We start from the raw sequence: 16,861 nt of genomic DNA on the forward strand, positions 1-16,861 counted from the left end.
ACTTTTTATTAGGATTAAATGTCAAGATTTGTGAAAAACTGAGTTGAAATGTATTTGGCTGAGGTGTATGTAAACCTCCGACTTCAACTGTACATGTCTTTCCTCTTCCTGTCAAAAAATACTGTCAATAAGGGACTTTCTCAGTTACTTCTGGCTCTTATGCCTGTCTTCCTTTGGCCCTCCTCATAGCCAACTCCTGGATGTGATGCCAGAGCAGTGCAGGGTCTGACTCGTTATGTCTGATTGGAGACTCCAATCCTTCAGCCTGACCTAGGCTCTGCCTGTAGTCCTGCGGCCACATCTGGACCAAGCTGGAAAAACACACAAATAAATCAGGCTAATAAGCACAGCAGTTTATGTGAAATGTTAGGAGAAAAACAAACATGTGTGTGTATTTGAAGACACTTCCTCAAAGGAGGAATATCTCTCACTGCAAACAGTACACTGTCATACAGTGCTATAAGGGTCAAAACTACAATTATTTACAAAAAGATAAAGCCCTTTATTTCAGGCTGGTGGTGCCTACCTGTCATTGGTGTGTCGGTCCTGACGGTCTCAAAATCTTGGACTGGGTAGAGGACATCCCCTATGAGAATTATAGGCCAGTTTAGGCTGGGGGGGCGGCCTCTTCTCTGGTGCTTTCCTATAGGCCCGTTCAGCTTCCAGTCTGGTATTCTCCTGGTCACAGAGGCTCACAGAGCATGGACCAAATTTGGCCGCAAAATAATTAGATAGACCAGGGAGGGAATCTCGCGGGCTTTAGGACCAAGCGTCGCGACTGGATTTAGGGGTGTATTCATTACGCCAATTCTGTTTCAAAATGTTCTTAAACGGAAGCAAATGGAATGGAACGGGGCGCGACCTACATTGAATATATCCAATATAAAATCTCGGGTTTGTTGCAAAAAGAAACTGTTTGCAACCGTTTGGACTGATTATTACCCTAGACTGGAAAATACCGGGGACGCGCCTCAACAAGCAAGTGTTCACAATCCGTCAAAATCTCAGATGCAAAACTGGGCAAGCTATGATTTATAACACGGTACAACATGAGGTAACGAAAACGATTTTACGCCTTAAAATAATGCAGTCACATGTAGTAATATTGAATATGGTGCGTGTTTGTTCAAACCGGTCTATTTATTCGTAGTTTAGTTTAATAATTCAGAACAATTGATGTCAACAACACAACCCATCCCGGTGGATAAGCTAGCTAACGGTAACAGGCTAGCTGGCTACTGTTTGGCATTTTGTTATCATCGTCGCCATTTCATTTGCCAGCTATTCATCCCTATATCTAGCTAGATGTCCTGTGTAATATGTAGCTGCATTTACGAAATGGGAACCCTCAGATTTCATTCGCTACAATAACATTGCACCAGAACAACAATATAACGTTAATAGGTACAGTAGTTGGTGAGCCTCTAATCAATTCGGTGATTCTCATGAAACCAGTCTTAGTCATGGCAGTGGCAAATTGAGTTAGTTTGTTGCAGATGCATCATGGTTTTCTATCTTTCTGAAGACTAACATGCCTAGTTTATGACACAGTGTCGAATGTAAAATTATAAATCATTTCAAGTTCCCTATATTAAACAAACCACACGGCACCGTTTTCTTATTTGCGGATAACCAGGGGCTCACTCCAACATAAATTATATATATATATTTTTAAACATTAATATAAGTTTACATTAAACTATAATATTTATTATATAAAAACACTCATTACCATAACACCTTTTCAAGTTGCTGTAACCCATGATGCATCATCTAGACTAGAGGATCAGTCGTTAGATGAGTTTATATACCTTCAGAATGACGATGGTATTCTCAAACACCCTCTTTACAACACTTAACTTTCTCATTACCGAAATGACTAAAATGCTAAAGTTGGGATCAACTTGAAGAACCATTACCTTACCAACATGGAGGCATGAATGGGCTTTACTGATGTGGTCAATTGTTGATCCATAATGGAAGTCTCCTATTACTTGCAGATTGAGCTAAGGGCCCCTCTTGTTATTTTACTGCTGCTCTTTAATTATTTGTTACCTAAAAAATTAAAAAGTATTTTTCTTAAAACTGCACTTTTGGCTTGTAAGTAAGTAAGCATTTCACTGTAAGGTCTACACCTGTTTGTAATTGGCACATGTGACATAACATTTTATTTGATTACCAAACACACATTTCTCATTACTGCATCATTTTTAGGTGAGACTTTTAATTTCGGTAATAAAATAAACTCGTTCTAATGTATAATTAATGGGTGTGCTGTGCTGGTAGCTTTCATTATTTACTAGGACCATTGCTTACACCTATTGTATGGATTATTTGTAAAACAGTTATTTGATTAGGTAGGTGGGAGTCAAGAAATATAGGTTTATAAACCCCATTTAATTTACTTACAATCTAGAGTTTGTTTTTCAGCAAAGAGAAACTTCCACTTAAAGGAGGTTATTCCCTATTATGGCACAGGAATCTGTTTTAGCACTTACTTATACTGTTGTTTGATATCCCAAGACAGTTTTTGGTCCATATCTCACATATTGAGATACTTTAGGCATATCATGTTATGCCATCCCGTTCAATTTACAAATACATCTAAAGAACCACACACATCCATGTACTAATACAGCAATGTTACCTGGAAAGACCTTGGAAATGTTACATTTAAGGGACTTTTTTATGCTTAAGTCCATTTTTGATTTTTGAAGATACATGTACTTAATTACAGTCCTTTATACTTAGGCTAAAATAAGGGTTATTTTAGTCAATTGCATTTTGATCAGTGATTTTAGTTTTATGCAAGTCATTTGGGATTAACAACTGACACGGTTTGATGTATTGGGTTACTGAATCTCTAATAGAGCTCAGTACAGTTTTTCAAACTATAAAACCCTCATCTCTGAAACCTGCTTATCATTACCTTATTGCACCGATATTTAGGAAAATAAAATGTCTACTTTAGTTATTTTGGCTTAATCTGATAGTGTGCCTTTTGTTCTTTATACAAATGTGTACATAAAAAAAAACATGTATACACAAGTAATTATGACAAAAACAAAATGATGGTAATGAGAAATTGCTAAATAAATGTTAATACATTAAAATAAATGAGTGTCATGGCCTTTTTATTAGGTGAGGAATGTAAAAAAATAAATATATATATATATTAGAAATGGATTTGTTTAGCTTTTTTGGACTTGGACATAAACTATTGCGGTAACAATAATTTTTGCGTTGGTAATTGTGGTAAAATGCATAATATATGATCAATAAACATAAATAATTATGAAATAGATGAATACAGATCCTAATATTAGTGATCCAAGAGGAATTGTGGTGGGAAATGTTTCGTTTTTTGTTGTTGTCATGTTTGTTGAGAATCACTTAATTAAACACCTTTTTGACAGCAAGCTTGTGCAGTCATGGAGCAGCTCAGTGTCGGGTGTACCTGACTCAGTCGTGTGCTTATCTTCCTGACTCATCGTTGTTGTTATGGAAATCTCTGGTAGTGAAGAGAACATTCTGAGTTGTTGTGAGTTAGCTAACTATCTGTTCTTAGGATCTCTCATCCACATTCCAGATATGCGGCATAATAAGAAACAGTGTACTAAAAGCTGTATTGTAAATCAAGAACCATGTCACATTAATATGTATTTCTCCCATGTGATTTTCAACCATACTGTACACGGGTTCAGCGTTGCTTCCTATACATTGTTATCAACAACATGGGCGTCGTGATGTACAGCAGAGTAACTTTAGCTCATCGGTAGTACATTTTACGACTTGCCAATCTCCAGCTCAACCAATCCCTGGGTTTGTTAGAGGGGGAGTTTCTCTGGGTCATTCACCCCTATCAGGTGTCCCTAAGGACAACCACCCCGGTAATCTTACACATCTCTATACCCAGCACATCTCATACAGGAGGGGCATCACTTGCAAATAGCTCCAGATACAGTGGGTATGAGAAGAGATTGTTGTTGTATCAGTATTGTTGTTACCATTTTTAAGGCTGCTGCTATTTTAGTTTGTTAATTTTAGTAACCACTCTCTCTTGTTCTGTCTCTAGCTCCTCTCTCTCTCCACTTCTCTTCCTGGTAAAAGACAGCCACGTGATGTTTTCTTTCTAGGACTAAGTTCTGTTGCTCATTGTCAGGGTCTACCAGCATGTATCCATTTGGAAGACCCACTTGCGACCAAGCTTTAACTTCCTGACTGATGTCTTGAGATGTTGCTTCAATATATCCACCAAATTTCCCTTCCTCGTGATGCCATCTATTTTGTGAAGTGCACCGGTCCCTCCTGCAGCAAAGCACCCCCACAACATGATGCTGCCACCACCGTGCTTCACGGTTGGAATGGCGTTCTTCAGCTTGCAAGCCTCCCACTTTTTCCTCCAAACATATCGATGGTCATTATGGCCAAACAGTTCTATTTTTGTTTCCTCAGACCAGAGAATATTTCTCCAAAAGTACGATCTTTGTCCCCATGTGCAGTTGCAAACCGTAGTCTGGCTTTTTATGGTGGGTTTGGAGCAGTGGCTTCGTCCTTGCTGAGTGGCCTTTCAGGTTATGTCGATATTGGACTCGTTTTACTGTGGATATAGATACTTTTGTACCTGTTTCCTCCAGCATCTTCACAAGGTCCTTTGCTGCTGTTCTGGGATTGATTTGCACTTTTCGAACCAAAGTATGTTCATCTCTAGGAGACAGAACGCGTCTCTTTCCTGAGCGGTATGACGGCTGCGTGGTCCCATGGTGTTCATCTCTAGGAGACAGAACGCGTCTCCTTCCTGAGTGGTATGACGGCTGCGTGGTCCCATGGTGTTCATCTCTAGGAGACAGAACGCGTCTCTTTCCTGAGCGGTATGACGGCTGCGTGGTCCCATGGTGTTCATCTCTAGGAGACAGAACCCGTCTCCTTCCTGAGCGGTATGACGGCTGCGTGGTCCCATGGTGTTTATCTCTAGGAGACAGAACGCGTCTCCTTCCTGAGCGGTATGACGGCTGCGTGGTCCCATGGTGTTTATCTCTAGGAGACAGAATGCGTCTCCTTCCTGAGCGGTATGACGGCTGCGTGGTCCCATGGTGTTTATCTCTAGGAGACAGAACGTGTCTCCTTCCTCAGTGGTATGACGGCTGTGTGGTCCCATGGTGTTCATCTCTAGGAGACAGAACGCATCTCCTTCCTGAGCGGTATGACGGCTGCGTGGTCCCATGGTGTTCATCTCTAGGAGACAGAACGCGTCTCCTTCCTGAGTGGTATGACGGCTGCGTGGTCCCATGGTGTTCATCTCTAGGAGACAGAACGCATCTCCTTCCTGAGTGGTATGACTGCTGCGTGGTCCCATGGTGTTTATCTCTAGGAGACAGAACACCTTCCTGAGTGGTATGACGGCTGCGTGGTCCCATGGTGTTTATCTCTAGGAGACAGAATGTGTCTCCTTCCTGAGCGGTATGACGGCTGTGTGGTCCCATGGTGTTTATCTCTAGGAGACAGAACGTGTCTCCTTCCTGAGCGGTATGACGACTGTGTGGTCCCATGGTGTTTATCTCTAGGAGACAGAACACGTCTCCTTCCTCAGTATGACGGCTGCGTGGTCCCATGGTGTTTATCTCTAGGAGACAGAACACGTCTCCTTCCTCAGTATGACGGCTGCGTGGTCCCATGGTGTTTATCTCTAGGAGACAGAACACGTCTCCTTCCTCAGTATGACGGCTGCGTGGTCCCATGGTGTTTATCTCTAGGAGACAGAACACGTCTCCTTCCTGAGTGGTATGACGGCTGTGTGGTCCCATGGTGTTTATCTCTAGGAGACAGAACGCGTCTCCTTCCTGAGTGGTATGACGGCTGTGTGGTCCCATGGTGTTTATCTCTAAGAGACAGAACGCGTCTCCTTCCTGAGTGGTATGACGGCTGCGTGGTCCCATGGTGTTCATCTCTAGGAGACAGAACGCGTCTCCTTCCTCAGTATGACGGCTGCACGGTCCCATGGTGTTTATCTCTAGGAGACAGAACGCGTCTCCTTCCTGAGTGGTATGACGGCTGTGTGGTCCCATGGTGTTTATCTCTAGGAGACAGAACGCGTCTCCTTCCTGAGTGGTATGACGGCTGTGTGGTCCCATGGTGTTTATCTCTAAGAGACAGAACGCGTCTCCTTCCTGAGTGGTATGACGGCTGCGTGGTCCCATGGTGTTCATCTCTAGGAGACAGAACGCGTCTCCTTCCTCAGTATGACGGCTGCACGGTCCCATGGTGTTTATCTCTAGGAGACAGAACGTGTCTCCTTCCTGAGTGGTATGACGGCTGCGTGGTCCCATGGTGTTTATCTCTAGGAGACAGAACACGTCTCCTTCCTCAGTATGACGGCTGCGTGGTCCCATGGTGTTTATCTCTAGGAGACAGAACACGTCTCCTTCCTCAGTATGACGGCTGCGTGGTCCCATGGTGTTTATCTCTAGGAGACAGAACACGTCTCCTTCCTGAGTGGTATGACGGCTGTGTGGTCCCATGGTGTTTATCTCTAGGAGACAGAACGCGTCTCCTTCCTGAGTGGTATGACGGCTGTGTGGTCCCATGGTGTTTATCTCTAAGAGACAGAACGCGTCTCCTTCCTGAGTGGTATGACGGCTGCATGGTCCCATGGTGTTCATCTCTAGGAGACAGAACGCGTCTCCTTCCTCAGTATGACGGCTGCACGGTCCCATGGTGTTTATCTCTAGGAGACAGAACGTGTCTCCTTCCTGAGTGGTATGACGGCTGCGTGGGCCCATGGTGTTTATCTCTAGGAGACAGAACACCTTCCTGAGTGGTATGACGGCTGCGTGGTCCCATGGTGTTTATCTCTAGGAGACAGAACACGTCTCCTTCCTGAGCGGTATGACGGCTGCACCGTCCCATGGTGTTTATCTCTAGGAGACAGAACACCTTCCTGAGTGGTATGACGGCTGTGTGGTCCCATGGTGTTTATCTCTAGGAGACAGAACTCATCTCCTTCCTGAGCGGTATGACGGCTGCACGGTCCCATGGTGTTTATCTCTAGGAGACAGAACACGTCTCCTTCCTGAGCGGTATGACGGCTGCACGGTCCCATGGTGTTTATCTCTAGGAGACAGAACACCTTCCTGAGTGGTATGACGGCTGTGTGGTCCCATGGTGTTTATCTCTAGGAGACAGAACACGTCTCCTTCCTGAGCGGTATGACGGCTGCACGGTCCCATGGTGTTTATCTCTAGGAGACAGAACACGTCTCCTTCCTCAGTATGACGGCTGCGTGGTCCCATGGTGTTTATGTCTAGGAGACAGAACACGTCTCCTTCCTCAGTATGACGGCTGCGTGGTCCCATGGTGTTTATCTCTAGGAGACAGAACGCATCTCCTTCCTGAGTGGTATGACGGCTGCGTGGTCCCATGGTGTTCATCTCTAGGAGACAGAACGCATCTCCTTCCTGAGTGGTATGACTGCTGCGTGGTCCCATGGGGTTTATCTCTAGGAGACAGAACACCTTCCTGAGTGGTATGACGGCTGCGTGGTCCCATGGTGTTTATCTCTAGGAGACAGAACGTGTCTCCTTCCTGAGCGGTATGACGACTGTGTGGTCCCATGGTGTTTATCTCTAGGAGACAGAACACGTCTCCTTCCTCAGTATGACGGCTGCGTGGTCCCATGGTGTTTATCTCTAGGAGACAGAACACGTCTCCTTCCTCAGTATGACGGCTGCGTGGTCCCATGGTGTTTATCTCTAGGAGACAGAACACGTCTCCTTCCTCAGTATGACGGCTGCGTGGTCCCATGGTGTTTATCTCTAGGAGACAGAACACGTCTCCTTCCTGAGCGGTATGACGGCTGCGTGGTCCCATGGTGTTTATCTCTAGGAGACAGAACACGTCTCCTTCCTCAGTATGACGGCTGCGTGGTCCCATGGTGTTTATCTCTAGGAGACAGAACACGTCTCCTTCCTGAGTGGTATGACGGCTGTGTGGTCCCATGGTGTTTATCTCTAGGAGACAGAACGCGTCTCCTTCCTGAGTGGTATGACGGCTGTGTGGTCCCATGGTGTTTATCTCTAAGAGACAGAACGCGTCTCCTTCCTGAGTGGTATGACGGCTGCATGGTCCCATGGTGTTCATCTCTAGGAGACAGAACGCGTCTCCTTCCTCAGTATGACGGCTGCACGGTCCCATGGTGTTTATCTCTAGGAGACAGAACGTGTCTCCTTCCTGAGTGGTATGACGGCTGCGTGGGCCCATGGTGTTTATCTCTAGGAGACAGAACACCTTCCTGAGTGGTATGACGGCTGCGTGGTCCCATGGTGTTTATCTCTAGGAGACAGAACACGTCTCCTTCCTGAGCGGTATGACGGCTGCACCGTCCCATGGTGTTTATCTCTAGGAGACAGAACACCTTCCTGAGTGGTATGACGGCTGTGTGGTCCCATGGTGTTTATCTCTAGGAGACAGAACTCATCTCCTTCCTGAGCGGTATGACGGCTGCACGGTCCCATGGTGTTTATCTCTAGGAGACAGAACACGTCTCCTTCCTGAGCGGTATGACGGCTGCACGGTCCCATGGTGTTTATCTCTAGGAGACAGAACACCTTCCTGAGTGGTATGACGGCTGTGTGGTCCCATGGTGTTTATCTCTAGGAGACAGAACACGTCTCCTTCCTGAGCGGTATGACGGCTGCACGGTCCCATGGTGTTTATCTCTAGGAGACAGAACACGTCTCCTTCCTCAGTATGACGGCTGCGTGGTCCCATGGTGTTTATGTCTAGGAGACAGAACACGTCTCCTTCCTCAGTATGACGGCTGCGTGGTCCCATGGTGTTTATCTCTAGGAGACAGAACGCATCTCCTTCCTGAGTGGTATGACGGCTGCGTGGTCCCATGGTGTTCATCTCTAGGAGACAGAACGCATCTCCTTCCTGAGTGGTATGACTGCTGCGTGGTCCCATGGTGTTTATCTCTAGGAGACAGAACACCTTCCTGAGTGGTATGACGGCTGCGTGGTCCCATGGTGTTTATCTCTAGGAGACAGAACGTGTCTCCTTCCTGAGCGGTATGACGACTGTGTGGTCCCATGGTGTTTATCTCTAGGAGACAGAACACGTCTCCTTCCTCAGTATGACGGCTGCGTGGTCCCATGGTGTTTATCTCTAGGAGACAGAACACGTCTCCTTCCTCAGTATGACGGCTGCGTGGTCCCATGGTGTTTATCTCTAGGAGACAGAACACGTCTCCTTCCTCAGTATGACGGCTGCGTGGTCCCATGGTGTTTATCTCTAGGAGACAGAACACGTCTCCTTCCTGAGCGGTATGACGGCTGTGTGGTCCCATGGTGTTTATCTCTAGGAGACAGAACACGTCTCCTTCCTCAGTATGACGGCTGCGTGGTCCCATGGTGTTTATCTCTAGGAGACAGAACGCGTCTCCTTCCTGAGTGGTATGACGGCTGTGTGGTCCCATGGTGTTTATCTCTAAGAGACAGAACGCGTCTCCTTCCTGAGTGGTATGACGGCTGCGTGGTCCCATGGTGTTCATCTCTAGGAGACAGAACGCGTCTCCTTCCTCAGTATGACGGCTGCACGGTCCCATGGTGTTTATCTCTAGGAGACAGAACGTGTCTCCTTCCTGAGTGTTATGACGGCTGCGTGGTCCCATGGTGTTTATCTCTAGGAGACAGAACACCTTCCTGAGCGGTATGACGGCTGCGTGGTCCCATGGTGTTTATCTCTAGGAGACAGAACACGTCTCCTTCCTCAGTATGACGGCTGCGTGGTCCCATGGTGTTTATCTCTAGGAGACAGAACACGTCTCCTTCCTCAGTATGACGGCTGCGTGGTCCCATGGTGTTTATCTCTAGGAGACAGAACACGTCTCCTTCCTGAGTGGTATGACGGCTGTGTGGTCCCATGGTGTTTATCTCTAAGAGACAGAACGCGTCTCCTTCCTGAGTGGTATGACGGCTGCATGGTCCCATGGTGTTCATCTCTAGGAGACAGAACGCGTCTCCTTCCTCAGTATGACGGCTGCACGGTCCCATGGTGTTTATCTCTAGGAGACAGAACGTGTCTCCTTCCTGAGTGGTATGACGGCTGCGTGGGCCCATGGTGTTTATCTCTAGGAGACAGAACACCTTCCTGAGTGGTATGACGGCTGCGTGGTCCCATGGTGTTTATCTCTAGGAGACAGAACACGTCTCCTTCCTGAGCGGTATGACGGCTGCACCGTCCCATGGTGTTTATCTCTAGGAGACAGAACACCTTCCTGAGTGGTATGACGGCTGTGTGGTCCCATGGTGTTTATCTCTAGGAGACAGAACTCATCTCCTTCCTGAGCGGTATGACGGCTGCACGGTCCCATGGTGTTTATCTCTAGGAGACAGAACACGTCTCCTTCCTGAGCGGTATGACGGCTGCACGGTCCCATGGTGTTTATCTCTAGGAGACAGAACACCTTCCTGAGTGGTATGACGGCTGTGTGGTCCCATGGTGTTTATCTCTAGGAGACAGAACACGTCTCCTTCCTGAGCGGTATGACGGCTGCACGGTCCCATGGTGTTTATCTCTAGGAGACAGAACACGTCTCCTTCCTCAGTATGACGGCTGCGTGGTCCCATGGTGTTTATGTCTAGGAGACAGAACACGTCTCCTTCCTCAGTATGACGGCTGCGTGGTCCCATGGTGTTTATCTCTAGGAGACAGAACACGTCTCCTTCCTGAGCGGTATGACGGCTGCACGGTCCCATGGTGTTTATCTCTAGGAGACAGAACGCATCTCCTTCCTCAGTATGACGGCTGCGTGGTCCCATGGTGTTTATCTCTAGGAGACAGAACACGTCTCCTTCCTCAGTATGACGGCTGCGTGGTCCCATGGTGTTTATCTCTAGGAGACAGAACACCTTCCTGAGTGGTATGACGGCTGCGTGGTCCCATGGTGTTCATCTCTAGGAGACAGAACACCTTCCTGAGTGGTATGACGGCTGCGTGGTCCCATGGTGTTCATCTCTAGGAGACAGAACACCTTCCTGAGTGGTATGACGGCTGCGTGGTCCCATGGTGTTTATCTCTAGGAGACAGAACACCTTCCTGAGTGGTATGACGGCTGCGTGGTCCCATGGTGTTCATCTCTAGGAGACAGAACACCTTCCTGAGTGGTATGACGGCTGCGTGGTCCCATGGTGTTTATCTCTAGGAGACAGAACACCTTCCTGAGTGGTATGACGGCTGCGTGGTCCCATGGTGTTCATCTCTAGGAGACAGAACACCTTCCTGAGTGGTATGACGGCTGCGTGGTCCCATGGTGTTTATCTCTAGGAGACAGAACACCTTCCTGAGTGGTATGACGGCTGCGTGGTCCCATGGTGTTCATCTCTAGGAGACAGAACACCTTCCTGAGTGGTATGACGGCTGCGTGGTCCCATGGTGTTTATCTCTAGGAGACAGAACACCTTCCTGAGTGGTATGACGGCTGCGTGGTCCCATGGTGTTTTTTTCTTGCGTACTATTGTTTGTACAGATGATTGTGGTACCGTCAGGCGTTTGGAAATTGCTCCAAAGGATGAACCAGACTTGTGGAGGTCTATAATTTTTGGCTTTCTTGACTGATTTCTTTAGATTTTCCCATGAGTTTGAAGGTAGGCCTTGAAATACATCCACAGGTACACCTCCAATTGACTCAAATGATGTCAATTAGCCTATCGGAAGCTTCTAAAGCCATGGCATAATTTTCTGGAATTTTCCAAACTGTTTAAAGGCACTGTCAATTTAGTGTATGTAAACCTTTGACCTACTGGAATTGTGTGAACTAATCTGTCTGTAAACAATTGTTGGGAAAATTATTTGTGTCATGCACCAAGTAGATGTCCTAACCGACTTGCCAAAACTATAGTTTGTTAACAAGAAATTTGTGGAGTGGTTGAAAAATGTGTTTTAATGACTCAAACCTAAATGTATGTAAACTTGCGACTTCAACTGTATATTCCGGACTCTACTATTTTATATTTTTCTAAATGATTTTCTTAACATTTTTGGTATTTGCATGTTTTATATGGTTAGGTATTACTGCACTGTTGGAGCTAGGAACAAGCATTTTGCTACACTCACGATAATCTGCCAAATATGTGTACGTGACCAATAACATTGGATTTGATAGTTTAAAAAAAAATCTCTCTGCTCATCCTTCAGGTTGCATTGACCCTGATAGTACTACCCCAGTAGCCTATCACGAGGTGAAGGCTGGGTCACAGTGGTCAGTAACCCAGCTAGAAGGCTTGGCTCCAGGCTAGCCAGCCTGCCAGCAGAGGGAGGGGGCCTTGCCACGGAACGGCCTGGTGAGCTGCGGAGACTAGCAGCGGCGGGGGGGTTGTGATGAGCGGGAAGAGCCTGCTGTTAAAGGTGATCCTGCTGGGGGACGGTGGCGTGGGGAAATCTTCCTTAATGAACCGCTACGTCACGGACCGCTTCGACGCCCAGTCCTTCCACACCATCGGGGTCGAGTTCCTCAACAGAGACCTGGAGGTCAGATTAGAGCCCTTTCTGAATTCATCTTTTCTTCATTCGTGGCATTATATCCCCTTGCCTTCTTCTCAAAATTTAAAATGAGGGGAGGGACCTTGGACTTTCTCCAATAAGATTGAGGAGGCGGCGAGGAGATAGAGCCAAGGTCTGTCTGAAATTGAATAATAATAATTATTATAATGTGTCTTGCATCTCAACAAACCAAAGCATCTGCACGTGAGTGCATAGATACATAAGTACATGCAATAATTACAGTAGACAACATGTGGATACAGTTCGTAATTCGGTTTGTAAATTCAAATTCCTGGGGGGGCAGGTTGAGCAGTAATTTGTTCTGTTCTCTCTATAGGCTAGTGCAGTGGATTACTTTTTGACAAAATGTGTTTTATTAAGCTATTGTTTTACTACTGTCATTGATTCTTGTCTACTGTTTTATATCTTTATGATGGCGGTGTATATTATGTACAAATCTAATTGTCTTTGGGGACAGTAAAGGTTTCTCTTCGGGACAATTCATGTTTTCATTCACTTCCTCCCTCCCTCCAGGTGGACGGGCGCCTGGTGACCCTTCAGATCTGGGACACGGCGGGTCAGGAGCGCTTCAAGTCCCTGAGGACGCCGTTCTACCGTGGCGCCGACTGCTGCCTCCTCACCTTCGCTGTAGACGACCTGCACAGCTTCCAGAACCTGGCCAGCTGGAAGAAAGAGTTCATGTTTTACTCTGACGTACGAGACCCAGAGAGGTTCCCCTTCGTTGTCCTGGGCAACAAGGTGGACAAGGAGGAGGGGAAGGAGGTGGGGGAGGACGAGGCTCGGGCCTGGTGCGAGGAGAACGGCTGTTGTCCCTACTTCGAGACCAGTGCTAAGGACGATACTAACGTGGGAGTGGCATTCGAGGCAGCGGTACGGGAGGTTCTGGCGGCGGAGGATCAGATCGACCACACGCTGTTGAGTAGCACTATCGATCTCCACGGCAACCGTAAAGTACCGCGCTCTTCTTGCTGCTGATTGGTTGAAAGGACTGGTTTCTCTCTCCGTCCAGCCTGTAGCATCCTGAGGGCTAGAGAGCTGTTCTGCTCTCCACTGATCTCTATGGTTACTTACCTGATGCAGGTACAAGCTGCTGAGACTGATGATCGGGTATCAATATACCCGATCATGATGATCGGCTATCAATGCAGCTGATTTTAAAGAGTGTTGGGTTGTCGGTATCGACACATCTGATTTCTAAAGTTTATCAATGAGGTACAATATGTTGTTCAACTCACTCTGCTTTCAGCAGTATAGCACAAAACTGCTCTTTACTACATCCAGCCAGCTTCATGTACCTGCCCTGTGTAATGTTTTCAGCATATTTTGTTATTTTTTATTTAACTAGGCAAGTCAGTTATGAACAAATTATTATTTTCAATGACAGCCTAGGGAACTGCCTGTTCAGGGGCAGAACGACAGATTTGTACCTTGTCAGCTCGGGGATTTGAACTTGCAACCTTCCGGTTACGAGTCCAAAGCTCTAACCACTAGGCTACCCTAGCCCTCTTACAGAACAGTCATTTTAATCTGATAATATTCATGTGTCCTTTCTGTTCTCCTCTCCAAGAGCACAGGCTGCTTGTGGCACAGCAACATTCTCATTCATTTCTTTATCTGTCTGTCTGCTAAGTCTTCTAACGTCTCATAGGTACTTAGACCAGAACACGATTCTATCACATTGTCAGGTCTCATGACCAGAGGAATATCATTTAATATAATACATATAGACATGGTGTGTTGACTGACTGACCAGAGGAATATCATTTAATATAATACATATAGACATGGTGTGTTGACTGACCAGAGGAATATCATTTAATATAATACATATAGACATGGTGTGTTGACTGACCAGAGGAATATCATTTAATATAATACATATAGACATGGTGTGTTGACTGACTGACCAGAGGAATATCATTTAATATAATACATATAGACATGGTGTGTTGACTGACCAGAGGAATATCATTTAATATAATACATATAGACATGGTGTGTTGACTGACTGACCAGAGGAATATCATTTAATACAATACATATAGACATGGTGTGTTGACTGACCAGAGGAATATCATTTAATATAATACATATAGACATGGTGTGTTGACTGACCAGAGGAATATCATTTAACATAATACATATAGACATGGTGTGTTGACTGACCAGAGGAATATCATTTAATACAATACATATAGACATGGTGTGTTGACTGACTGACCAGAGGAATATCATTTAATATAATACATATAGACATGGTGTGTTGACTGACCAGAGGAATATCATTTAATATAATACATATAGACATGGTGTGTTGACTGACCAGAGGAATATCATTTAATACAATACATATAGACATGGTGTGTTGACTGACCAGAGGAATATCATTTAATATAATACATATAGACATGGTGTGTTGACTGACCAGAGGAATATCATTTAATATAATACATATAGACATGGTGTGTTGACTGACCAGAGGAATATCATTTAATATAATACATATAGACATGGTGTGTTGACTGACCAGAGGAATATCATTTAATACAATACATATAGACATGGTGTGTTGACTGACCAGAGGAATATCATTTAATATAATACATATAGACATGGTGTGTTGACTGACTGACCAGAGGAATATCATTTAATATAATACATATAGACATGGTGTGTTGACTGACCAGAGGAATATCATTTAATATAATACATATAGACATGGTGTGTTGACTGACCAGAGGAATATCATTTAACATAATACATATAGACATGGTGTGTTGACTGACCAGAGGAATATCATTTAATACAATACATATAGACATGGTGTGTTGACTGACTGACCAGAGGAATATCATTTAATATAATACATATAGACATGGTGTGTTGACTGACCAGAGGAATATCATTTAATATAATACATATAGACATGGTGTGTTGACTGACCAGAGGAATATCATTTAATACAATACATATAGACATGGTGTGTTGACTGACCAGAGGAATATCATTTAATATAATACATATAGACATGGTGTGTTGACTGACCAGAGGAATATCATTTAATATAATACATATAGACATGGTGTGTTGACTGACCAGAGGAATATCATTTAATATAATACATATAGACATGGTGTGTTGACTGACCAGAGGAATATCATTTAATACAATACATATAGACATGGTGTGTTGACTGACCAGAGGAATATCATTTAATATAATACATATAGACATGGTGTGTTGACTGACTGACCAGAGGAATATCATTTAATATAATACATATAGACATGGTGTGTTGACTGACCAGAGGAATATCATTTAATATAATACATATAGACATGGTGTGTTGACTGACTGACCAGAGGAATATCATTTAATATAATACATATAGACATGGTGTGTTGACTGACCAGAGGAATATCATTTAACATAATACATATACATATTAAATACACTGACATAGACCTCTACATGAAGCTGGACTTGATCCAGTCACATCTTGTTTAAGAACTGACAACATTGACTGCACACATTACTGTACCAGGACAAATGTTTACTGCACAAAAAGGGATTTGATTTGTTAGATTTTTTTCCAAAGGGAAAGATGTTTCTGTCATATCTGTTGAACACTGGGTACATATCTATTTGAGGTAGTTTGTATCTATACCAGATGCGACAGTATTTTCTCATCCTTTAGGCTTTGTAGGCCTGTCTGAATCAGAAGTGTTATGTCTACGTGTGAGAGTTGCAGGAGACGCCTGTTTTAATTTCATCCCTTCCCTACTACGGTACGTACAGTTGAAGTTTACAGACACTTAGGTTGGAGTTATTAAACCTCGTTTTTCAACCACTCCACACATTTCTTGTTAACAAAGTTTTAGCTACTACGGTACATACCGTTTTTTATTTTGTGAGATCCCTTTCATTTTTTTAGTCGGTCTCTCTTGACATCAATGATATAATGTTCTTAATCAATAAAGTGTCTTCCTTATAGGTGTAACAGTTCTTTTGTTTGGCTTATGGCAGATCCCCTTTTTCTTTTCATTAGTTAATTTAGGTTCTGATATTTACTGTGGGTTTTCTACCATCTACAGTGGCTTGCGAAAGTATTCACCCCCTTGGCATTTTTCCTATTTTGTTGCCTTACAACCTGGAATTAAAATAGAAATCTTTTTTGGGGAGGGGTTTATCATTTTATTTACCCAACATGCCTATCACTTTGAAGATGACAAATATTTTTTTGTAAAAGAAATAAGCCAACCTGAGTGTGCATAACTATTAACCCCCAAAGTCAATACTTTGT

General features: G+C 44.6%; 1 protein-coding gene across 1 annotated transcript; it reads left to right on the forward strand.

Moving 5' to 3' along the window:
- The first annotated feature begins 848 nt into the window (after positions 1-848).
- On the forward strand, positions 849-14,571 carry LOC115124294 (ras-related protein Rab-9B-like). Its single transcript, XM_029653702.2, has 3 exons — positions 849-1,054; positions 12,193-12,525; positions 13,072-14,571. The coding sequence occupies exons 2-3, from the start codon at positions 12,376-12,378 to the stop codon at positions 13,531-13,533; spliced, it is 612 nt and encodes a 203-aa protein (XP_029509562.1). The 5' UTR covers positions 849-1,054; positions 12,193-12,375; the 3' UTR covers positions 13,534-14,571.
- The last annotated feature ends 2,290 nt before the right edge of the window (positions 14,572-16,861 follow it).

The sequence above is a fragment of the Oncorhynchus nerka genome, linkage group LG6 (genome assembly GCF_034236695.1).
Source record: "Oncorhynchus nerka isolate Pitt River linkage group LG6, Oner_Uvic_2.0, whole genome shotgun sequence".
In the NCBI taxonomy this organism is placed as follows: domain Eukaryota; kingdom Metazoa; phylum Chordata; class Actinopteri; order Salmoniformes; family Salmonidae; genus Oncorhynchus; species Oncorhynchus nerka.

Bases quoted from the DNA above. Each gene is read 5' to 3' on its own strand.
- LOC115124294 (XM_029653702.2), top strand. From the start codon at position 12,376: ATGAGCGGGAAGAGCCTGCTGTTAAAGGTGATCCTGCTGGGGGACGGT. The intron at 12,526-13,071 runs GTCAGATTAGAG...CCCTCCCTCCAG, and splicing joins TCCTCAACAGAGACCTGGAG to GTGGACGGGCGCCTGGTGAC.